The 25389-nt window shown below is 43.1% G+C and overlaps 1 protein-coding gene across 3 annotated transcripts in view; it reads right to left on the reverse strand.

The window, feature by feature from the left end:
- The window catches only part of DAAM1 (dishevelled associated activator of morphogenesis 1), a 155686-nt gene that overhangs the window by 88940 nt on the left and 41357 nt on the right, over positions 1-25389 (reverse strand). For 2 of the 3 annotated variants that reach the window (XM_074365447.1, XM_010962221.3), the window contains exon 2: positions 4533-4751. In XM_074365447.1, the coding sequence (XP_074221548.1) occupies positions 4533-4715 (183 nt within the window). In that variant the 5' untranslated portion in view covers positions 4716-4751. Of the gene's footprint in view, positions 1-4532; positions 4752-4889; positions 5030-25389 lie in introns of those variants that run through there. The other variant, XM_074365448.1, reaches the window with a different exon arrangement.

Below are 25389 nucleotides of genomic sequence, written 5' to 3' on the forward strand. Positions count from 1 at the left end.
CAATAATTGATCTGACAATTAATAATACATTCTGTTCACTTCAAAGGAAACTTTCCCTTGACTAACGTTACAATGGAAAATTTTACAAAGGCAGTGTACAGTGTTGTCATGCCCTGCATTCTTCAAATAGGTTGGTGGGGATAATCTAAGCCCTAAAAACCATGTAGAAAAGACAGGAGTTTAGCTGAATCTTATTTTATGGGAACAGTGCTGAGTCTCAGATTGGTTATGTTCCTGATGTGTGGCTGAGCAGAGGACTAAGCAGAGGTAGAAAAGGGAGGTGGGGAGGGAATACAGGAAAAAGGACTGATGCTTAAAGGCATAAAATGTATGGTTAGCAGAGATTACACAGATTCTCAATATTTTATTTTTAAATATCCCAAATCATTTAAAACTTGCTGGCCGGAAGACTTTATTTCTATTTGACAATTTACACAGACACAACTTCCCAAGCTGCATGTCCTCAGTTCTCCAGGACCTACAGAACCGCTTTAAAAGTAGCTAATTGTAAGGGAGGGTGTAGCTCAGTGGTAGAGTGCATGCCTAGCATGCATGAGGTCCTGGGTTCAATCCCCAGTACTTCCATTAAAATAAAATAAATAAACCTAATTACCTCCTCCCTAAAAACAAAATAAAACAAAACAAAATAAAACAAAACAGCCAGCTAATCAGTAGGAAGTGGAAAATAGCAAGAGTTGGCAAAGATGTGGAGAAAACTGGTATGGAACTCTCATACACTGCTGGCGGACACGTGCAATGGTGCAATGCAGCCACTTGGGAAAGCAGCTTGGCAGTTCCTCAAAAGTTACACACAGTGTTATCATGTGACCCAGAAATCCCACTCTTAGGTATATAGCCAAGAGAACTGAAAAATATTATTTCCACACAAAAAAACTCACACAGGAATGTTTACAGTGGCATAACTCATAACAGCTAAACCTGGCAACAACCCAAATGTCCATCACAGATTATATGACTCCATTTACATGAAATGACCAGAATAGGCAAATTCACAGAAACAGAGAGGAGATTAGTGGCTGCCTGGGAATAGCAGGGTTGAGGAGAATTGGGGAGTGGTGGTTAATAGGTAAGGGAGTTGCTTTGGAGGGCAACGAAAATGTTCTAAAATGTATTGTAGTGATGGTGGCATTACTCTGTGAACCGTACACGTTAACTAGGTGAATTACATGGTATGTGCACTGCATTCCAATAAAGGTGTTGTTTAAAGGCGGGGCAGGGTGTGGGACTGGGACCTCCAGAAAACCACTACATCTCGAAACTCGAATGATCCCAACTGCCCCGCCTGTGGCAGGGAGTCTGCCCAGGAACGAGGAGGTGCTCAGGGCCCACCTTCTGTAAAGATTCAGACAGCTGACCTCCCATCCAGGCTTGCTTTATTTATGAGATGATAAGGCTACAGTCAGCAATTCTGATACCTATTTGGTATCACTTTTAAATACATCAAATGAGTGATGCATCAGAAGAGGTGAAGTAAAGGCTCTGATGGGATGCTTCCTACCAGAGGGAGAACGGCCTGCAAGTTAGGACCCACACTGAGGCACTCACAGCAGGCAGATTAGCTTTCAATTAAAGAAAAACCTGGGATACTTGCCTGGAGTGCTGTGCCCAGAAATTACCTGAATTATCTCCCATCCCTCTCACTGCACTAGAGGGTGGGGTATAAAGCACCCATGACTAGGTGCCAGCATCTTAAAAGCAGCTGTCTTCTTTAATCTCCGCACCAACCCTATCAGAGAGATGGTATTATCCCCACTTCATAGGCAAGGAAATAAACTCAAATTCCAACAGAAACCACCTTAAAGGGAGTTACCCTAGTTGCAGAGTGCTCTGACCCCAGAGGCCACGCCCTCTCAGCCTCCCCACATGGCCTCCCCTACTGAGCAGAGGCACAACTGCTCAGTGACTACACGAGCGAGCGAACCAAGGGCAGAGGTTTCCAGTGGCTCTGAGCCCACCTCACATATCTCAGGACACCCCTGGCAGTTGGATGGATTTGTGGTCGAAGTCCCTAAAGTCAAGAGTAGACAAAAATCCATCCATCACTCACCAGGACAGATACAAACCTCAAGATAATTTGTTTTCCAATGGTTTGGGCTTAACCTTCTGGTTTGGCATTGGCTTTTTAGCAACTAACAGCTGTAGGCAATTTTCACACAGAATGAAGACATCAATAAAGTAGAGAGTGGAATTTTCTCCCTTATGAATACAGAACAATGAGCAGCCTTCAGGATGCACATGGAGCTGCCACCACACTTGGGTCTCATTTTGGGAGGCCGACAGAACACAATGGAAAGGATGGTGGAGGTGGATGCTTTGAGGGACCAGTGCTGCCCATCAGCTCCATGCCCATTGAGGAGGCCTGCATCTATCAGCAACATCTGTCTCCTTAGGGTGACTTTTGGTTTTAAAAAACTCAAACTGGGAAATAAAACCAAGTCTATCAGTGCATCATTACTGCCCTCCTTGACAGCCAGCAGGATACATGATTCACCGCCCAGCCCTGGGAAAGGATTATGCCTCCTCCACCCATCCCAGTGACCTCAGGCTTGGTCATGTGACTTGTGATGCCAGAAGGATGATACATCCTTATCCTGTGAACACAGGAGTGGTCATGTGACTTGCACTGGCCACAGAAATGTGGGAAGTGATAGGTGTCATCTCCAAGCATGAGCTTAGAGCCTACAAGCAGTTCACCATGTCTTTTCCTCTGCCACCAGATCTGGATCTTGGTCTTGAATAGAAGGTGCCAAGAAGCAGAACCACAGCTGATCCACAGCTGATCCACAGCTGATCCACAGTGGATACGCAGCATTAGCAAGAGATAAGCCTCTGCTGTCGTAACCACTGAGGTTCTGCTAACCCAGGATAAACTGGTTTAAGATGACCTAGACAGCCAGTAATATTGATCCCCTCCACTTCTCTTCTTACTTTCAATCCCTCCTCACAACTCATCTCCTCCAGGAAGTCTTTCCTGACTACTCTCATCATCATTGTGTCCTACACCCCACAACACACTTAAACATAGTCTATGCAGAGAGGTGTGTGTGTCTTCCTTTGGCGGCATTATACCTCCCATTCCACTGCAATGGTCAGCTCTTTGGGAGCAGTTTCTAGTTTTTCATTTTGAACCTCCCCATTAACATCTAGAACAGAGTTCCGCATGCAGTGGAGATGGGAAAGGGCAGAGATTCCTTACAGAACACACTGGAAACCTTCAAAATTGTCAAGTGGAAACATGCTGCTGGGAGTCAGCTCTTCTTTCTCCTAACCAGTTCTGCTTGGTGACGGGCCCACTCATCCACTCAGGAGGCCAGAGCTGAAACATCAGCATCACAGCACTCTCTCTCCTCGGCTCATCTCAGGAGAGGAGCTTATCGGTGAATTCTATTCTATCAAAGCTGGAGTGATGCAGCGAGTTCAGCTATTACTCGCTACATCACTTTCTTGACCTAAGATTCACATAAGAGGACACCACTCCCAGGATCTGCTGGACCACATAAATGGTCTGATCGGAACTAACTCCATTACAAAATGGCAGTGGTGATGAAGGGAGGAGATTGTACTCAGGTAACATCTACTAGGCACCTAAGAAGGGGCAGGCACTGGGCCATTCCCAGTCTGCATTATTCTCATTTAAACATTACATCAAACCTAGGAGGTTTTTTTTTTCCTCCTCCACTTCCCAGAACATAGGCTAGGAAAAGTCACATGCTCTTCCATCCTGATATAGATAGTACAGTCAGAGCAGCAAGTTGAAGCGAAGTCTTGCTAACGCCTGTGCCAGTGCCTTTCACGGAGCCAGAACACCCTCTGCACACAAGCCTGGAGTGAAACACCACTTCGCAGATGCTTGAGAAGCTAAGTTGAAGAGAGCATGGACACTTCCTGAAGGATAAGTCCTACCCTAGCTACGTCTCTCACGTCAGGATAGTGGATTCTAAAATACGATAGCATCTATAAAAAGTTTCCCACAACAGTTATTATGGCCAGCCTATCATTAGGCTAAATAATTATACTGTACTTAAGTAACAATGTCTTTCAACCAAGGATCAAGGACAGGAGGGACAGTATGACTAACCTTTAAGCAGACACGAATACTATAGATATATGCTGGGTGTGGGAGGAAGCACGAGGGACCCCCAGGAGGTGTGGAGCAGATGAGGGAAAGATTTATGCACCCAGGTCTAGACTCAGGTGGGAATGGGGAGGAATTAGGGCAACTTAGGATGCAATACTATACAATACTATGCAATGCCATGTATTTGGAGACCTACGGGTCTAAATCCCTCCACTGAAAGCACCAGCAAAGCCCCGTGATGTAGTACTGCTACCCTTTTCTTTCTCCTTCTGCACAGGCTCAGTGCTGACAGTGGGGGTGCAGATGTAAGGGACAGAAGGAGGAGTTTCACGGAAGAGAGCAAGCCCACGTGTAACCAAATACCAAACTGTCCAGGTCCCCTCCTCTCCCTCCTGGCTCCCAGCCGCCGCTGGGACGGAAGCCTGAGACTCACCACGAGTTCACTGAACATGACGTCCAGCTCCTCCACGGGGGGCATGGGTAACGCTGGCTCCATGGTCTGCAGCGCAAAGTTGCTGTCATTTCGCAGCCGATACGTGATTTCTGGGTGGTCATTATTCCGGAAACAGCAAAAGATAAATGAAATCCCCCGTCCACCTCTCTTCCTTGGGGCCATAGCTGAATTCTGTGCTATTTCTTAAGTGATTAAACTCTGCAAAAAAGAGGATGTGACATGGTTAAGAGCACAAAAATGAATTTTATATACACACACACACACACACACACACATACATACATATACGTACATACACACACACACACACACACGCACACATTTTTAAAGTCAGACCAATTCAAGAAAGAGCTCTGTGCTGGGGACAATGCCAGTGGAGCTGACAGCTAGAGGCCATGCCGCAGGCCACTGAGAGGACAACCCCAAGAGGGTCTGGAGTGCAGTTGGGCAGAGAGCCTGTGTCCTTCTAGTTGCTTGTTGAGTGTGTCCTATGACCCACTGCTGAGCAAACAGTACACCTCCAGCCGCTCCACGCCACGGCGCATGATCCAGTCGCACTGGGCCCCTGGCCATTCTTCGTACATCACGTGCTCTTTCGTGCCAATCCTTACTGTTCTTGCTACCCTCCTGCAGGAGAGACCTTCTCCTCCTTACCACCTAGAAGATCTCTTTCTCATCCTCTAGGGTTCGATTGCAATGTCTCCTTCTTAACCTTCCCCAAGTAGAATTAATAATATATATGCTAGGGTGGTATATCTATCCATTCCAGCTCAGTCACAGTCTCAGTTCCTTAGGAGGGTGCCTTCCTATTAGACTGTGATGACACAAAGCAGGGGGAAGGGGCTGTGTACCAAGCAACGTGGTACCAACACAGCACCAGGAAGATGGAAGGCACTCAGTTAATGTTTTCTGTGTTGAATAATTTACATTCATAACAAATGAAGAGTGACTTAATCTGAGCTAGGAGGGTCCGAGATTTTCAAACAGAAAAGACCCAATGAGTTCACTAATAGAGAGATGGTTAAATAAATTATAGTATATTTGCTTAATGAGTGTATAGTATTCTATTAAAAAGAACAAGGCATCCGTGTATGCAGATATAGAAAAATGTTCAAGATGCTATGTGATACGTACACCATATATTCCAGGGTTACATGTTTTAAAGCATTTGTGAATATATGTAAGGAAGTGTTCACAATGGTAATCTCCAAAGTAAAAAGAGGGGATTGGGGAACTTCTCCTTTTCATTTTATACCCTTTTGAATTTGAATTTTTACCATAAAAATAATTTTTTAAATATTGTATAGATTTTTTTAAGGGTTACAACTGTATGTATTGCCTTGGAAATTTTTCCAAGTTATACTCTTATGTGAAAAAAGCAACTCAAAGAATAATGTGTATACCATGTGCCATAATGTCTTTTAAAAACAATGTCACACAAAAACCTAAATAATTTGCAAGTAACTGTGGAGCAACAGGCCTGGAAAGGTACACAGCAATTTCCTAACTCCGAGAGAGGAAAGAGACTAGGAAAAGGCAAGATAGGAAACATGCTTTTTACGATACATATATTTTTATAGTAAGAGCACAGACATGCATAACTCCTGTAGATTTTCAATTTTTAAAAAGAGATGGAGTTGAAAAGAAAAAAAAAAAAGGTGGATTATGGATTGGCCCTCGGTGGGCTGGAAGGGCAGAGGAGGAAAGTTACATCTGTGCGGGGAAGACGGCAGGACGAAGGCGGGGGAGTCAGAGTAGAGAGGAGGGCCGGTGTGGAGAAGCTGCAACCCAGGCTGAGGAGTCTGGATTTATCCCACCAGCAACCAGGAGGCACACTTACAAGCCTCCCCCTACTCGTCTCTCTTGAAAACTAATAATAATAATTTAGAGAAAGCAGATGTGGTTGGGTCTTGATGACTGTCATTCTTTAGCGCTGTGGGCAGGTGACCTTTCTGGAGAAGATACAGTGAACGCTGAGCTACAGGACAGATTATCAGACGACGTGGTTAGTGTCACCACCCCGACAAATGCAGCGCGTGCTGAGAGATGGGGCTAATGCTTCAGCAACACTTCCTTAAACTGACTTCAGGGCCGCTCCATGGAGACAGGATCAGAGTTGAATTGAAAACTAATGGGTAGAAGCTACAAGGAGACATAAGGAAGAACTTTCTCCCATTATGACTAGGATAGGATGGAGCTGAGGAGCCCCCGGCTCTGCTGTCTTCAGACTAGAGTTACCTGTCAGAAATGTTTAAGGCGTAAGGTACCCCAACTCTTAGATGGGAGACGGGAATGAGATTAGAGATTTTCAGTAGGTGTCGATTTGCACTTCTCACTCCAGTTTCAATTCTGGCAGCCCACCCATTCTTCAGTTTTAAAATTTATCCTTGTTGGATATTGACATACTAGGTATCAACCTAATTTTACAAAAATGTCCCATGGCTACTCACATGCAAAGGCCATACAGCAGCCCACCCATTCTTCAGTTTTAAAATTTATCATTGTTGGATATTGACATACTAGGTATCAATCTAATTTTACAAAAATGTCCCATGGCTACTCACATGCAAAGGCCATACAGCAGCCTCCAAGGAGTGTCACAATCTGGCCCCTACCCCGAGCCCGATCCTCTACCCTGTACCACCCTTCTTATGAGTCACTGCACTTCAACTACCTTGGCCATGCTGGCTCCTGCCTCAGGACCTTTGCATCAGCTCTGTCCTTGACTGGCATGTTCTGGCCACATCTGTGCACAGCCAGTTCTTATCATTAAGGCCTCAGTGTGAATTTCACTTTCTCAGAGAAGCCATCCCCAACCACTGAATCTGCCATAGTCCTCTTTCCAGTGCTACAGTCACTCTCTACCCCTTCACCCTGTGGGAACTCCTTCACAGCAGGCACAACTATTTCAAAGTATCCTATGTGATAATTTCAGGGGGTCAGGCACCTTGAATATATTGTTCATTGCTGTGCCCCCAGCATATGATAATAAATGGGACACGTGTACATGGGATACTCACATATTTACTGAATGAACAGTAGACTTTTACATAAAATCTCATTTTAAAAAAGGACTTCACTTAAAAATACTTTAGACTATGGGACATGGGGATGAAAGTCAAGGGGTCCTCAAGCTTTATCTGTAAGACTTACATTTTTAAAGAACAAGGTAATCATATATCATTTATGCAATTCCTATATTATTTATGCAGTTAAAAATAAAAGTATACACACAGAAGAGGGACCAGAAGCAAGTGCGTCAACATTTAACAACAGTTAACTCTGCACAGTGAGAGAAGGATGTCTTCTTTGAACTCTGTTCTCGTTCTTCAGTTTTAAAAGCAAAACCCAACTTACTGACTTAGGGCACCTCTTCCAAATCAGAGGATCTAATTCCAAAATCTGTCACCAGTTTCTTGATTTTATAATTAATACAATGCTGCAAACAGGTAGAAATTCTCATAAATAACTCTGATTTGCAAACACTTCTAGAGACAAGCTCTCCACTGATCTTAAGGGATAGTGGCCTCTGAACGCTAGCAGGGGCAAGTCTGAGTCGGAAAGGGAGGGAAGAGGTTAACAGCAAGGTATCCGTCACAGAGCGCTGTATGATGATTTAACTGGCTCTGTAATAAAGACTTGACCAAGATACCCACTATCCCGTTCTTGTGTAAGGTCATATGAGACATATGCAGTACCTAGGATTCCTTTGGTAAATGTGTATTAATATCTACTGTACACCAGGCATGACAGTAGGCACCTAAGGATATAGAAGGGAGTGGGTCACTAGGAGTTTGTAAGTTGGAGGGAGAGAGTAGTGCACCAAATACCTATAACAAATGTAATGTGACACGTCATACATACACAGTTAAGTGCTGTGTAATCAAACAGGAACTCTGTAGGGGAGAATCTTGTCCCTGATGGGTGAGTGGAATTTTGACAGATACTAGAAAGCAGGCCATGCAGGCAGAGGGAACAGTGCAAACAAAGGCGTGAGACTGGAAGGGGCGTGAACACACAGGGAATGAGTGTGGATGCTGAGGGTTGTGCTGCATAACATCTTCCCACAGCCGAGCCTTGGGAGGGGGTCTCATTTTCCTACTCAAAACCACCCATGGCTCCCCAACACCATTCTGAATTGACTCTCAGTACGACATCAAATCCAATTCCAACTCACTGTTTCTGCCTTCTCTGTTTTCTTAAAAGTACCCTACACTTTAGCCAACAGTTTTCCATGCCCCATAAATACCTTGCACTCCTTTCATCTTCCATCCAGGTGGTCCACTCATTTCTTCTGCCCTTAATCTTTGTCAGCAGTATCCCCACGCTGACAGAACCAGTCCTGAGAGTACTCAGTGCAGTAAGTCTCACTCACTGTTCGTGGAAGATGAAATTTGGCTCAACATTTCTGAAGGGCAATTTATCAAGGTCTTAAAATAGTCACAATTTTTGACCTAGTATTTTTACTTCTGGAAATACATCCTAAGGATATATTCATAGATGCTATCAAAGATGTTTTCACAAAAATTTTCAAAGAATAATCTATAAGAGCAAATAAATGAGGGTATAAAATAAGTGCCAATAATAGAGAACTATAGGAAAAAGGTAGATAAATTATGGTACAACTAGAGATAGACCACCATGTAGGCCTTCGAAAAAGAATATGTAAATAAGAATATACTGTACAGCAAAGGGAACATAGCCAGTATTTTATAATAACTGTAAATGGAGCATAATCTATAAAAATTTTTGAATCACTATGTTGTACACCTGAAACTAATATACTATAAATCACTATACCTCAATAAAAATAAATTTTAAAAAGAATATCTAATGACATGCAAATATGTATGATATATGAAATAAAGAATAGGTATACAAAGTCCCATTTATGTAAGGAAAAAATGTCTATGTACGAGCAGGAAAAAAGGAAGAGAGATACACCAAAATGTGAGCAGCAGTGAGTTCGTATCAGCTGCATGGATCATTTTAAAAAAACCCAAAAACTCTTTTGTACTTTCAAAGTCGTTCTCACAATGAAGACATACTACTTTCACAATTAACAAAATGAGGTAAGATTTAAAAAAAAAAAAAAAACCACAAATGCTTATTTATTTGACAGAGGAGGGAGAATGTATATGCAAACACGTTCCATCAAAAACTCCTAAGTTACGGTGATCTCCACACCAGCTTCTCAGACTACGTATGAAGGCCAGTTTTCCCTCCAATCTGTTACAAGCATATTTTTGTAGAATACAGTTCAAGCATCTCAGCAATGTCAAACTCTTACAAGACTTTAGCTTGGTGTGCAATTCTTGGACATTTTGTTAACCAGCATGAGTAGGCAGCAATGGTACCGATGGACACCAAGAGACAGGAGGTAAGACTTATCTCATGAAACTGTAGCTCTATTTGTTTGTCTCAGGTGTGCGTCCTCAGGGCAGGAACCACATCCCACTCAAGCATCCCATACACCCTATCAAGTCCAGTCCGTAAACTGAAGAGAGATCGTTCCGGGACTACCGTCAAGGTCTGGCAACTGTGCACTGTGTGTAAGGGGGTGGGGGACGTGTTCAGGCTGCTCGGAGATGAGGTCAAGGAAACCAGGCAAGCAGGGGCCAGCTTATGGAGGGTGGCAGGTCCATGCTCAGCCTGCATGCTCATTTGCAGGCAGTCTTGCGGACCTACCCACCTGAATGTGGTCTGGACCTTGTTAGCATTTTGAGACCCCGCCATGATGCACAGCCAACAGGTATGGCCATTCGCGGTCGGGGTCTTTCTTCCCCTACTGAGGAGTCAACTCCATAGGGAAAAGTGCCCAGGGCACGTGTTGTTTAGTGCCTCACACACGTAGGAGGACAACCAATGTGTTTGGGAAATGAGTAAAGAGAGTAACTACTTTGCTTTTGCATTTTGTAAGTTGTTTCACTTAAACCCGAGTTATACTACATCCTGTCAGTACTGAAGACGGGCACAGAGGAAACATTGAGATCTAAAGTATCAGTCCAAAGCATTTTTTAAGTCTTAAAAAAATTGCCAACTATTCTATAAACAAAAGAATACAAGGGGTCTTGGCTAGTTTCTAAGATGGGTGATAAGATAAAAAGCCTATTACATTTAAGGACCTAACTGAAATCATTTTAATAAGGATAAAATATTTCCTTTGATAGGTGGTTTGTGTTTTAAAGCCTCAGCAAAGCCCAAAGACCAAGTGCTTATGCTGGCTCCTCTGTGGAACCCCAAATACAAGGTCCTCTGCTAAACCCATCCTTACACTGTAGATGATGGCAAAGCTTTGAGATTTCCAACAAAGAAGCATTTTTAATGCACATATTTGGAGCTCTACTGTTCATAGCCTAGTGTCCTAGATACAGACCAAAACAGGAAGCAAAAAAAAAATGGGCCCGCTTGAGCCCTCGGTGGCAGCTGGCACTCCCAGCCTGCTCTCCTAGCTGCCCCAGCACTTCACCAGCAAGTGATGCCGACAGCCGCCTGTGCACGTGATGTCAGAAGCACATTCACACCCGTCACTGCGTTCCATAATCCCCATTTGACAGATGAGACTTAAGAGGAGACCTGGGAGGGAGGGGGGCAATCAGGAAGAGAGGAGTTTGAGAGAGACTTGATTCATTGGTGAAGGTAAAAAGAAGTGTATTCAGAAAAGCCTAATTGTCAGGAGTGGGGTAGGGAGGCTGGGCAGAGGTCAGAGAACCTGCTTGCTTAATTCGGCTGGAATCCAGTCTCCACCCTCTCCAACCTCAAGGCCACAACCTGAGTTAAAATTGAATTTTACATAATTCTCAATGTCACAATTCTTTTAACCATTTAAAAAAGGTGAAAACCATTCTTAGCTCAGGGAACACATGAGAATACGGGGTATGCCCATGTGGGCCCATGGGTGGGAGGTTGCCAACAGCTACCCTAGTTCATAGTGTTTATCCATTTAATTCATTAAATCAAATGTTTATCAAGTATCGATTAGGTGCCAAATCCTGTGCTAGGCACCAAAGAAAAAGGGATGAAAGTAAGAGAACGTGCCCTTAGGAAGCTTATTTGATTAGAAGAGTGCAGAAAAAAATTCAAGTAATAGAAAACATAATTACTGATTTCAGTTAGTGTTACAGGGGATGAAAGAAGAAAACAAAAGAAAATGGTGGTTCTGGTGTTGGTGGGAGGGGAGAGATGCTTTAGACAGTGTGATCAGAGAAGGGGCATTTAAACTGGGGCCTGATGGATAAATGGGACTGGCTCTGCAAAGTGTCAGGGAAGAGGATTCCGGGCAGCAGGAGTGTGTGCACAAGCCCAGAGCAGGTGGGGAACCTGGCACGTTTGAGTCGGGGAGGAAGGCTCGGATGGCTGGAACAGAGAGAGCAACAGGCCTGTTGTTAGGAGAGAGGAGGCTGGAAGGGCCAGGGGCCCAGACCCCAGGGCCTCGTACACTGGAGGGAAGAGTCTGACACTGAGTCCCAGCACATCGTCAATCTGACTGTGTCACTCAGCTTTACAGTGTCTCCTGGAGTCACTCAGCTCCGCAGTGTCGCCTGGTTATAGTCCAAGTCCCCAGCCTGGACCACAAGACTCTCCATGGCCTGCCCTTGCCTACTTTCTTTTCTACCCTCTTCCTCCACACCCTGGACGCTGTGCACCCCCATCACCACCCCCTACACACTGGTGCCCACTGCAGTGGTCACACCTCTGAGCCCATCCCTCTGCAGTCCCCTCAGCCACAGGTGCACTTTTCCTTCTTTACCTGACTATCTCCCACTCACCCGTCAAGACCCCACTCAAATACTGCTGCTTTTATGAGCCTTAAATTTCCCAGAGATGGCCACACATTTCTCTCCACACTCCTAGCACCATATACATAGTTGAGTGTTTTGGGGGTGGTTTTTCTTTGGATTTTTAAAAATTCATGTCTGTTTTTCCCAACTTGACTATGAAATTGCGAAGACAGGGACCAAGTTTCATTCCCACCCTCCCTGGCATGCAGTATATTCTCAATAAATGTTTGTTGAATGCAAAAGCACAAATGTCTCAGTGAACAGATGGTCTGGTCTCTGAACTTGAGGGTGGTGTGACTGGGTGTTCTTCCCACCAGTGCCTGAAGCTCTGTTTTTCACATTTGAAGCCCATCAGATCACCAAGGGCTCCTAGCCATTTATCAAGATTTTTGAGGCTGATAGTAACCTAGCGAATAGACTTCATTCTCCAGGTATTTGCAGCTTCCCTAGAGCAATTTCATTCTGGCCAGACCATCTGGTGCTTGGTTTTTCCACCCATCCTCAAGTAAACTCCACTGGAAACAGCCCCATGACAGACTCTTCTAGACATTTTCCCCACTCCTTACATGCAGTCAACACTTTGCCCAAGATGTATTCACTGACTCAGCCATCAGACCTGGGCCTCCTCAGCGTTTGGTGCCAGAGGAACGTGAAGAAAAGGCACAGGTAGGGAGGTCACATCTAGAGGGGACGTTTAGAGAGCAGTGAAGTTGGTCCTTCTGGCCGATGAAGAGGAAATGTGCAGTTACTGAACCCAGGGGCCGAGGTTTCCACATCTTGGCCCCTTTTTAATCAGATCAGCCTGAGGGAAAGGACTAATTCCACCATGACAGCTGGGCCTTCAACCAGAACACATCTTCTAATCTCAGCTTCTGGCATTGTTGCAGAGGGGAAGGAGTCACTTCTGGGACATCCAAAATGCAATCATCTATAACATTACAGATGACTATTGCTATGCCGTGCACAAGGAAGCAATTAAAAAGCTACTTAAGATTCTGGAGCAGGTGCATTTTGCTTAGCAAAGAATAAGAAATTCAATCCATCTGTGACCTAGCTCGAAATCAGAGTCATTTGTACCGCTCTTTACCAAAGCAAACAAGACTCTCTATGTGATAACAGTCAAAAAGTGAGGACCAAATTTTCAGGAATGTTGATGATGATTATGATGATTTAAAAAACCCACTGGAGAACAAAAACAGTCCACAAGAAAACCCTCTTGAATACTTTTCCTTTGACAATGCCAAGTCACAATACATACATGATATGGAAAGTTTGTTTTCCACAAAGCTACACACAAGCCATACCAAACATATGGGGGAAACTTGAAGGTCGTGTTGACAAAATAGATTTGCACTGAAACATACATCATTCTAATTGGCTCATCAGGGGCTTATGCCACACATTTATAAGAGGGCTGTTCAGACTGAGTGATTCCCTCACTGGCTAAGTCACTAAGGTTTTCCCCTAACCAGACTGGTTACAGGGGAAACAACAGTTTACGTGCTGGAGGCAGGGAGAGGAGACGGTGAGTTTCCTCCAGCCACCAACCTGCCTAAACAGCTGAGCTTCTGCAAGGGCACAAAGCACACTGGCGATCACATATGTCACATGCCCATGTCTATTATTTTAATCAAGATAGACAGTATTTCACATTTAATTCTCCCATTGTAATTTCACCACTAAAGTACTTTCATTGTTTCTTTATCAATGGTCTCTGGGATTTCTGAAATAATGTCACAGACATAAAAAGGACAGGAAAAAAAAAAAACTACGCCACCAGACCAACCTTAAAGAGAAAGGGTGAGAGAAACCTCAGTTTTAACTGCCAAACCTGTTGTTCTCAGAGCTGCAGTTTACCTCCCATTCTGCAAAGGGCCCTGATACACACTTTGGGTTTTAACAACATGTTGATGTTAACCCAAATTCTCTTATCAAGAAGAATGTGAAAGGAAAAAATTGCTTTGCTTCTCTCCTTGGACATCTCTCTCCCCTCTCACATTCCTCCTGTCTGGTTTCATTTCCCAAGAACACCAGATGCCAAATACTATCTGGAGCTTTAAAACATGATGGGATACAGTCTAAAGGTTGAAGGAGAAACGACTGAAAGGGAATATGTTTGCCCGGTAAGTTTCAACATCCTCTCCATCAGGAAATGGAAAGGGCGTTTCTCAGTAAGTGTGTCCAGCGGAGGGATAGCCCTTCCCACACACTTGGTCCCAAAAAGATGTTCTAACAGGGCACTTCTTGGAGTGGCTCCTGGAAATTCACCCGGCAGTCGGTCCTCTCAACCCAGTGACTTTTCTGATGCAAGAGGAAAACAATGAGTGCGCCCACCATTACCAGGGAAACCAAAATCCAAATATTAAAAAAAAAAAAAAAAAAAAAAAAAAAAAGCCACTGGCACCCTGAAAATACTTCCTGCTCCACTGTCTAAGCAGGGCCACAAAAGCAAAGCACACTCCCTGACTGCCTGCATCAGTGTAGGCGAAGTAGGGGGCGGGGGGCGTGCAAAGTGGAAGCCAGAACCAGTCCCTTCCTTCCCCACTTCCTCCCGAGATAAGGGAGGAAGGAACCCAAGTGAAGTCCATGCACATCCTCGAGCCAGACCAAGCTTCAACCAGCACATAATTAATAGCCTTGTTCCAGGCCCAAGCCACAGACTCCTGCCAGAAAACAGTCTCTCCTCATGCAAAGAGCACAGGAGGGGACCTCCAGGTCTTCACCCTGAAAAGCTGGCATGACTCAATACTTTATCCATGGGTTTAGGGCATAAATCCCTGAAGCCAGTATATCACAATTCTCGAGCTATGAAGTGTGCGCTGTTCACGTGACAGAAACCAGTCTGGAAGCCAGGACATCTCGTCTTGATCATCTGGGAGAAGAGCCAAACCAAAAGTGTCACTGGCGCTCCCCACCAAAGCACAGTCTTGCTAGGCAGCCTGTGCCCTCAGGCCTGCCAACCTATTGCTAGTCTGTGAGTTAAGTCAATAAACAAATTTAAACCAGCCGAAAGAAATGCAAATCATTTTCCCTGTTAGAATTTCTATCTCCCTGCCTCTAAGGGATCCACTCAGATTATATAAAGACAAATTTAAATGTGGGGGTTACACAAACATGAGAAGCTACGACTCAACGGCCAGCCTTGTCACATCAAAGCTCTTACTCTTCCAAGAGGCCAAGTTTTGTTCTTTGACAAATATGGAAAAGAATGCAACTTTCCTGAATCACCTAGCATCTCCTTCGGAAAGGGCATGACTGTAAGATATGTATCACAGCCACCAGAAAAGAGTACTTGGATGTTGTAAGGCACCAGCAATCACCTGTACTCTGGATGCTCTGGTCCTCTGCTGGTCCAACTGAAATAACCCCCAAAGTCAGAGTCTTCCCCACAGCAGGTCAGTGTGGTGCCTCCTAAAATGTCCCTCCACCGAAATGACCACACTTCAGCTACTTAAGGTTTCAGACCTTCCCAAACAAGCAGCCAACCCTCTGGTGCCATCCACACAGAAAATGCAAATGACACTAAAAAGGCGCTGTCTAAAATATATATATATGTATGGCATTTTTTCAAGACTGAAATAATTCTGGCAAATTCTGAGAGAGAAGAGGTGAACAGATATGTACAGTTGACCCTTGAACAACGAAGGGGTTATAACATGGCTCTGATCCTCCACACAGTCAAAAATCCGCAAAGAGCTTATCGTTGGCCCTCCATATACTGTTCCTCCCGTATCCGCTGTTCTGGATTCAGCCAACTGTGGATCATATACTTCCGTAGTATTTACTGTTGAAAAAAGTCTGCGTATAAGTGGACCAGCCTTGTGTTCAACCTGTGTTGTTCAAGGGTCAACTGTTCCTGGTTTGAGCAACTTTTTTCTGAATCGTCAAGCAAAGTTTAGAGTGAGTTAGAGAAGATAAACTGGGGGTACTCTAGGCCAAAGACCCACAACACATCCTCCCAGGAGTACTAACTCCCTCTCACTCCCCGGTGAGGCCGTAAGACATGGTCCTCTGGAAAACACTTACTGACCCTCACAGCCCCCAACCAGGATGCTAGTCAACATTATTCCTTCTCAAATATTGTAACTACACTTTATCATCAAGGCCAAGCAGTATAATTTTTATTCCTGCACAGGCCTCCTTGCAGAATAATGTCTCCTGGCATCCAAGGGAAACTACAGTTCTCTGGACTGAAAAGAAAGAAATAAAAACTTGCATGGAGGGCTTTATATGTTCACGTCTACTCAAAGCAAATTTTAAAACTCACTGATTGCCTTCCTCTTTTCATGTTCCTCTAACCTCTTTTATGCCAAGATTACTCTATTACAATTTCAACAGGAGAAAAAACCTTGTAGAACGAAAGTTCTTGGTTAAAATTAGCCTCCCTCTATGGTAACTATTAAGAATTTCCCATTTTTCTTCCTGCAATGTCTCTGCTTTTCAGTTAGGGACAAACTGATGAGCAGATACAATGTGACAGGCAGCCGTGGAGCCATGACCCGGGTTCAAATACCAGTTCAAACATTTCTTTCAGGACTTTGAGAAAGACTTCAGCATCCTGAAGTCCTCTATAAATGTCTGACGGATTTTAAGTGGACATCAAAGGGAAGCAAGAACTACCATTAAAAAGTTGGAGGGGGGATTTCTATTTGTTAGCTACTGTTTCGTGGAAGTATGTTAACCAGATTCCTCTCCCTGACATTCCTGTGTGTAACAGCAGAACAAATTCCTGGAATGAGGCTGGTTTAATCTCCAGAGGGCAGTTGTCACCACTAAATCAAGGGCTCTGCAGGTTAGGCAGCTTATCTGCAAATTATGGGAAATTCTCTGAAGGTTTTGGGGCTGGGAGGAAAAAGGTATTAACAAAAAATCTTAGCTTTCCTGTATATTTTGAAACATTCAACAGGTTTAGTGTTTCAATCCGACCACTTACATGCAAACTACCACAAGCACACCCCACTGAGTCACTGCAAGGATTTGCAGCACTGACCTGAGTTCCCTTTACATCCTCCTCGCTCACTGATCTTGTCTATTTCTGATCCGACTTTCGACATCTGAAGGCATCTTGTCTGCCTGGGAGACTAACTGTAAATTGGTCACCAGGTTGGAAAGCCTACTGCAAGCACCCAGGGCCACTGGCTCTCAGAGTTTTGTCTCAGAAAGAACATTCTCAACCAACGTGGACACGGCCACCATTCACCAGTACAGATGTGGAAAGGTTTATGGGAAGCTAAGCGCACGGCGATGTCTGAGTTCCAAATTACAGCATGGTGAGCTGTTTACTAGACAGATGCTGAGTCTCTCCACACACCCGCTGCTCCAAGGGGCCCGTCTGGGGCAAGGCCAGCACCGCACCTGTGCCTGGGCTGTCCTGACGAGCTCTGCCCAAGACGAGGCGAGAGTAGCCACCCAGCAACAACCTGGACAGACGACGGAGTCATGTTATGAAAACGAAACTTCCTTCAAAAGAGGCACCCTCCCCTTCATAAAAATTCTACCTATAAATTTCACATAATAATTGTCCAAGAGAGGCTTATGGAAAGATGACAGTAAAAGCTTCAACTGAAGGCAAGTTTAGGTGTAGAAAGAAGGCAGTAAAGACGCGCTCTGGCCTCCACCCGCTTCAGGTATTCTGTGGGTCTGGTACGTGCTGCTCCTAATTCAGAACCACCCCAGCCCTTCCTGAGAGACTCACACACCTGTAATGATTACAAGTAAAGGCGTGACTGTCAGGTCAGCCTATGGGATGAATTTCCAAAGACCCAGCCCTAAAAATACCTACAGAAGTAATAGAAACTAAGTGTCCTTCAACAGGGAAATGTTTTAATAAATTTGGGGGCACCCGTATCAGGCTTTACCCCATACCAATCAAATGAGAATCTCTGGTATTGGGGACCCAGGCCTGGATAATTTTACAAACTCCACAGATAATGCCAATGTGCAGGCAAGTTTGAGAACTAGTGCTGTGGAATCCTATGCCTGGTTTCAAAGAAAGTGCTAGGTCCATGGATACTGACAGAGGAAAATCAAACATATTCAGAGAGGGAAAAAAGAAAAAAGAAAGAAATCAAGTTGCTATACACACACACACACACACACACATACTCATATATATGTGAATGCATAGAAATGCTTCCAGGATTTGAAGTATTAACTGTAAAGTTGCTAAAGTATTTAGCTTGGCACATGGAAGATGCTCAATAAATGGTGGCTATTATTTCCATGTGCGTCCAAGTTTTGGGAGCCTACTGGAATAGTTTCATGTGGATAATGAACTCTCATAATTGCATCATGCAGATGCAAGTATTCTATTGAAACTAGAAAGTCTGCAAGACTTTGCAATAAAACTCCATCAAAACTCTTAAGTATATACCTGAATAACTCATTAGTCATTGTATTGATTCCTTCATTTAAAATTACAGCTTACTTTGTGCATACTTGAAACCCATGCCCGAAAATGCAGATAGCATCACTGTCAATATTATATTGATTTGTAGAGCCACCAAAATGACCCATTTAAAAGTTGTTCTAGATCAGCCAACAAATCTAAAAGCTTCAGTGTAATATTGGATGCAATGTGGATGAACACATCAAGGAAGAGTATTCCCAAGGCTGCTAGCACCAGCTATAGGGATAACAATGGACAAACTTATTTTAAAAATTTTTTAAAATTTCATTTTGTCTTAAATTCTGCATGGTACTAGAGGCAATTATTGGAGAACTGTGGGTTTGCTAAAGCCATTATATGGGAAGTTCTTCAGATGGTCACAAGGCTGGTTAGAAAAGAGGTTGAGAAGTTCTATTATTTTTTCCTTTTATTTGGCCCTGTTTCAATTATACTTCTATTGTGGATCAGAAATCATAAGGGCATCAGGAAGTCAGCCCAGAGCAGGAGACTTCAGGACGCTCTTACATGAACGCAACTTAGCATGTGGTATGTTTTTAAGATGCAATCAAATATACTTAAAGATTGTATTTTTATAAAAGTGAATTCAGTACAATTTTCAAAGTTCTTCTCTATTTTTTGGTACTTTGAAAAAAAGATAGGTATAATCCATATTTACTTGGGTGCCAAATGTTTGGCTACAATAACTTTAAAATTGGTTTCCAGCAATTTGCTCTCAAGTACACACTCCTGAGGTTCTGTCTTTAAAAGGGTGAAACGTTTGTGGGAGGGGAGGGAGGTCCTCTTTATTAATCAATAAAAATGTCACCACACCGCTTACAGAACCAAATGAAAACCTGGTGATGGTATGAATTTATAAGAGGCAAGAAATAGTCTTTCCAGGACCAAGTTAAGATATTAGCAAGGTATTTTATGAAATTGAAGTCTGAATGCTGACAAAAGTCCTATAAGATAAGATTCTAATTACTTCCTGGCCACACCACCCAAAAGTTTATGTAGTTGAAGCCTGATTCCTTCAAATATCACTAAATATTCATTGCAAAAGCTGGGGATGGGGGAGTCAGTGATGCTGAGAACTACAAAATGATTACTGGTATACTGGTATCCCAGAGAAATACAGTTACCATTACTTTGGAAGCAAATGCTCACTGGAAAAGGAAAAGTAAAATAGATTTTTCTGAGATTGTTAGAAGATACGAGAATATAAGTACACACAGCTCATAGACAATGATGACAGGGTCTGAACAACTCAGCATCAGTCAGTGGGACATGCCTATCAATCTTTGGATTAATACCTGTTGAGTTAACAGGTTCCTCTGGCAACTGAGTTCCAAGTCACTTCCAGAAATCCCAGGTGGTCTGGGGAGAACTGGATAATGATGTCTTTTCTGGGTGCTAAGAAGTTACACAGAAGTAGAGCCTTGAGGAAGTACAAAGACAGGCATGAGCTCTCAGGAAAACTGAGTGTTTTCCTTTTAAAATGTGCACTTCAATACTGTCTTACCTGTACACGACAAAAACCAAGGAACAGACCTTGAGGATGGGGGAAGGAGTAGAGAAAAGTTGAGAGAGCTGGTGGTCAAGGACCAAGGACACAAGAGCACATGTGTTGAGCGAGTGAACTGATGAACAGATACCATCTCTTTTCATTAAACAAAGCTAACAATTAAACAAAACAGAAATTACCGGCAGCTACAATAAAGAGTGTGCTTTCTCTCCATGTGATAAATATTCTTGGGAACTTATTCACTTAGCTCAACAATTCTGAAACTGCAGGAGTCAAGCAAATAGTGAGAAAGGATCTCTACTAAACTATGCATGTATTACCACACTCTGGATTTAACCCTAGGCCAAAAAAAAAAAAAAAAAAAAAAAGAGTCCTTCCACCACCAACAAAAGGAAAGTGTGAAGGAAGTTGATACTATCCAATATGCCCCCTCCACCCAACTCTGTAATTTTCTATATAATTAGGTGAGAGCAGTAATTGCTTTATTGGGTAATTCAAGATGAGATACCAAAGGAGACTGCCTCTCTTGCAAAATTTGTTCTCAATGAGATAACAAGAAAAACTCTGTTTTAAATTGTTACTTCAACTCACTTACCAAGCCTGGAGTAGTTGGACTGAGGTTAATATTTGGACTTCATATCTGAGGAATATTGCTAATCAGCCAAAAGTCACCATTTGGCTTAACAGGGGAAGCTATCAATACAAGACTGGTTAAATGATTCAGGCACCTCTGTGTAATGAAATACCATACAGCCATTAAAAAGAATGAACCACCTTCTCTGATGTTCAGAGGTCCAAAATATATGAAATAAAAAGCCCAAGTTGCATAATAACCATGATATATCATAAACATAAGAAGGATATACTTATTTAAATATGCAAAGAAATTGTCAAGAGTGTGATAAAACAGCAGATACAAAAGCCCATGAAGAGTGGCTCCTTCTGGAGGATAAAATGGAGATGGAGAAGGAAGGGAACTTGCTTGTACCTTAGTCCCTTCTATTCTAATTTTTTTTTTTTGTATAAGCTTGGACTACATTTTTTCACTTTGATTATCAAGCTGTTTCTGAAAGTTTAGAGAGGTTTAGCAGTATTTGTTTGTAAACGAATCTTTTTAAAAATTAAATAACTCTCAGTTATCAATCCTCTTTAATATGCCAGGCACTTTACATCCATTCATTACCTTGGTTAATCAAAGAGATAAGCCTTGAGGCCTCGAGTGTCTTTTTGTCCTCTTGGGGCCACAGCCCACTGTCAATAAATATCTAGGCTCTGACCCTGGTCCACAGAATGCCTTTGTTTCTGCACTTTTCCACTTCACCACACCCACCCCTACAATTGTCAGTTTTCAAAATAAAAATATGTTCAGTTGTAAAACATCAATATGAGCAGTGACTTTTTTCCTTTAAACTTATAATTAATGTAAAATGGTGAGGGGAGTGAAGGGGAAACTACCAAACACCAGACTGTGTATCCCTGCAATGTCATCTCATCACCATAGCAACAGGATGCATAGTTGCTCACTTTCACCAAAATTGGACAATTCAGTCTTCCTAAACCCATTGTATCTTCTGCTACAGAAGTGACTATTGCTCCTTGAATCTTCAGACCATTATTTGCCAAGTGGCAGGTCCAGGAACATTACATAAAAAACTAGAAGTGTCTAATTAAGGAACTTCTGGGTTAGGTATTTATTGCGAAGTCTGATCCAAAAGGAATGAATCTGCTTAGTAATCCAAAGCTCTACCTCCTAAAGCCCAGTTCTAGAGCTATTGAGAGAGTAGTACCGTGTATCCTGTTACATTCATGGCTTCTGACCAACCTTAAATAAGCAAGCAAATGCAGTCATGGAAAGAATAAATAACAAAAGGGCACCAATGGAAGCATAACAGCTGATCCCAAAAAGATGAAGGCAAACATTGGTAACTACTTTGTAAAGGAGAATGAGAAAATGAACATGCCAAAACAAGAGGCAGTGTAACACTAATAGTGACCTCCAAACAGCCCAGAACGTTAGGCTTTGCATTTCAAGGGAGCATTAGATCTATGTGAAGACTTACAGAAAAACACTTAAACCCTGACTTATTGGTGATTTCTACATACATACCACCATTTTTCCCCTGCACCCCATATATCTTTTCTGTCTCCTAAAATCATCATTTACCTTAAGGGTATCTCTCTCCATTCCATGAATATAACCAGGACCGTCTGTTTTTGTGAGATCTCCCTCCTATTCACCAGCCATAGCCAGAGCTGTGGCCAAGGTTCTTGCAAACCTGGCTACTGGCTCCTTGGTGATTCCTCCTCCGCTGCCCCACCTTGCTGGGCGGTGGCATGTGTAAGGTAAAAGACAGCTCCTTTGTGGAAAAACATGCCAGGTGACAACCATACTTGCTCATACTGGAAAAGCCACCAGGACAGAGATGCTCACAGATAATCAACCCAAACACACACACATACGCGTCAAACTGGTGTTTCCTCACAGGCTGTCAAGAATCACCCTCTCCCCACACACATACACACCAATCCCAAATTCACCATTCTATGTGTGTGATGATTTAGGCACTTTAATTCATTCATCTGTGGGCCTAGGGTGTGCCCCTCCCCTGTTCAGTGCTGGGACATGAGAAAGAACAAATCAGATGTGGACCTTGGCCTTGCAGAGCGAGTTCACTGGCACACGAGCCCTGGCTTCTCAAACCATCTCAACATTCCAGACTCTGCCTGGCTCTGGGAGAAGACAGATGGTGACTGAGTGGAGGGAGTGGTCCATTTTTTACCTCGTCTTCAACAGACAAGAACAAATATTCTGCTTGCTTCAAACAGCAATTCACTTTACTGGTGACTGCCGTGTGCCCTCGACTATGGAGCACCCAGGAGATGCAGGAAAAGGAAGTAGAGGGTGATGTGTGTGTTCCTGAGAAACAGGATGTGCAGAGGTCCCCCTCGGAAGCTAACTTTTGGAAATTCAAACAGGACACTGGACACACATGTCTGTCCACAAAGGACTACCTGCTATGAGAATGGCACTAGAAATAACTAGAAAAGTAGTCAAAAATACATGACCCCGAGAGAAGGAAATTGCACGTGAGGTGAGCCCTACCGACACCCAGCCTTGCTCCCGGCCGTCATGCAGAAAGAGGAAACCCAAGGCCGGTTCAGGGGTCTTACTCAGATGGAGTCAGAGACAAAGTTTGGGGAGGCTGATGCAGGCAATGCTCTGGAAATCTGCAGAGTGGTCCCCTCAATCGTGGGCTGAGTACTACTGTGCGCACGGACCTAGGGTTCACACAGAGCCAAGAATAATCTGCATTCCCACTGGCCTGAGAAGAAGGGGCCCGGACTATATAAAACATTAGTAAGAGTCACCAAAAGGGTCCTAGACTCAGGCTGCTCAGCAAAAAGCTTAAGAGCAACCTCCAAAGGATCTCTTCAATCTGGAGGAACTTAACTGTGTGCCAGAACAAAGGCCAATACTGTTAAAAGGAAGTCCTTCAGGCAGAAAGAAATTGACACCAGAGGCAAATGTGGATCCACACAGAGCCGTGAAGAACACCGGAAATGGCCAACCTGGGGGTAAACAGAAAACCAGACACTGCCTCAGAGGTTCCCTAGCCACTGACCTTTGATATGTGCCTTTGTAGAACTCTACTGATGCCACTAGGAGGGTCAGACGGTCAGGATCAAAGCAGCTCCCAAGTCCACTCCTAACTATCCCCCTAGCCCCAGCCAGGCTCTTCATACTCTGCGCTGTTATTTCCTCAGAATGATACCCTCCCTTGAACTGTCATCACATTATATAATGACTATGAAAGTGCTTTGGAAATTTCAAGGATTCAGCAAATACTGACTGAGTGCTTTCTAGGTATGTGTCTAAGCCCTATCTGTCTGGACCTCAGATCCCTCATCTGTGAAATAAAAATAATAATAGTATCCAGCCCACATGGATGATGTTCAGATTAAATAAGTAAATATATGTAAAGTACAAAGAATAGTGTCTGGCCATAGTAAACACTTAAAGGTGTATTTTTTTATCATTATCATTACTCTTATTGTTACTACTGCTGCTACTAGTAATTAATGCTTCTGCTAGGCATATGATGATGAAAAGGATCAATTTGGTTTTTGCCCTCCAAGTTCATATATGAGCTGTGTCATAAGGAGAACAGTGCTCTGGAGATAATTTGTTAAAATTCTGCCTGAGAAAGCTGTGAGGATAACTGGGGGGGAAAAAGATACTAGCTTGTAAAAATTGAGTTACCATATGATCTGGCAATCCCACTGCTGGGCAGATATCCAGAGAAAACTCCAATTCAAAAAGATACATGCACCCCAGTGTTCATAGCAGCACTATTTATAATAGCCAAGACATGGAAGAAACCTAATTGTCCATCGACAGATGACTGGATAAAGAAGTTGTCGTCTGTGTGTGTGTATATACATACATATATATATGAATACTACTCAGCCATAAAAAAGAATGAAATAATGCCATTTGCAGCAGCATGGATAGACCTGGAGATTGTCATTGTAAGTGAAGTCAGTCATACAGAAAAAGACAAATATCATGATATCACTTATATGTGGAACCTAAAACAAATGAACTTATTTACAAAATAGAAACAGACTCACAGACATAGAAAATAAACTTATGGTTACCAGGGGAGAAAGAGAGGGGATAAAGTAGGAGTCTGGTATTAGCAGATACTAACTACTATATACAATAGATAAACAACAAGATCCTAATGTATAGCACAGTGAACTATATTCAAAATCTTGTAATAACGTATAATAAGAAAGAATATACATGTGTATAACTGAATCACTATTATGTATACCAGAAACTAATACAACATTGTAAATCGACTAAACTTCAATTTAAAAAAAAAAATACCAGTCCGAAGGGAGACTTAGACTGAATCCCAGCTCTGCCCTTGAGCAGCTCTGTGACCATGGTTACTCAGCCTGTGGAGCCTTAGTTCATCTGTAAAGATAGGCAGGATGAGAATCTTTAAGATCTCTTCCAGTTCTAACTTCTGATGAACTGAACCAGAGGATCCATTTCAGAAGCACATTTTTCCTACCTTTTGAGCAATTTAATCCTCATAGTGTCAAACCCCCATACAGAAGACAATTAATTTC

This window comes from Camelus bactrianus, chromosome 6 (genome assembly GCF_048773025.1).
Source record: "Camelus bactrianus isolate YW-2024 breed Bactrian camel chromosome 6, ASM4877302v1, whole genome shotgun sequence".
Lineage (NCBI taxonomy): Eukaryota > Metazoa > Chordata > Mammalia > Artiodactyla > Camelidae > Camelus > Camelus bactrianus.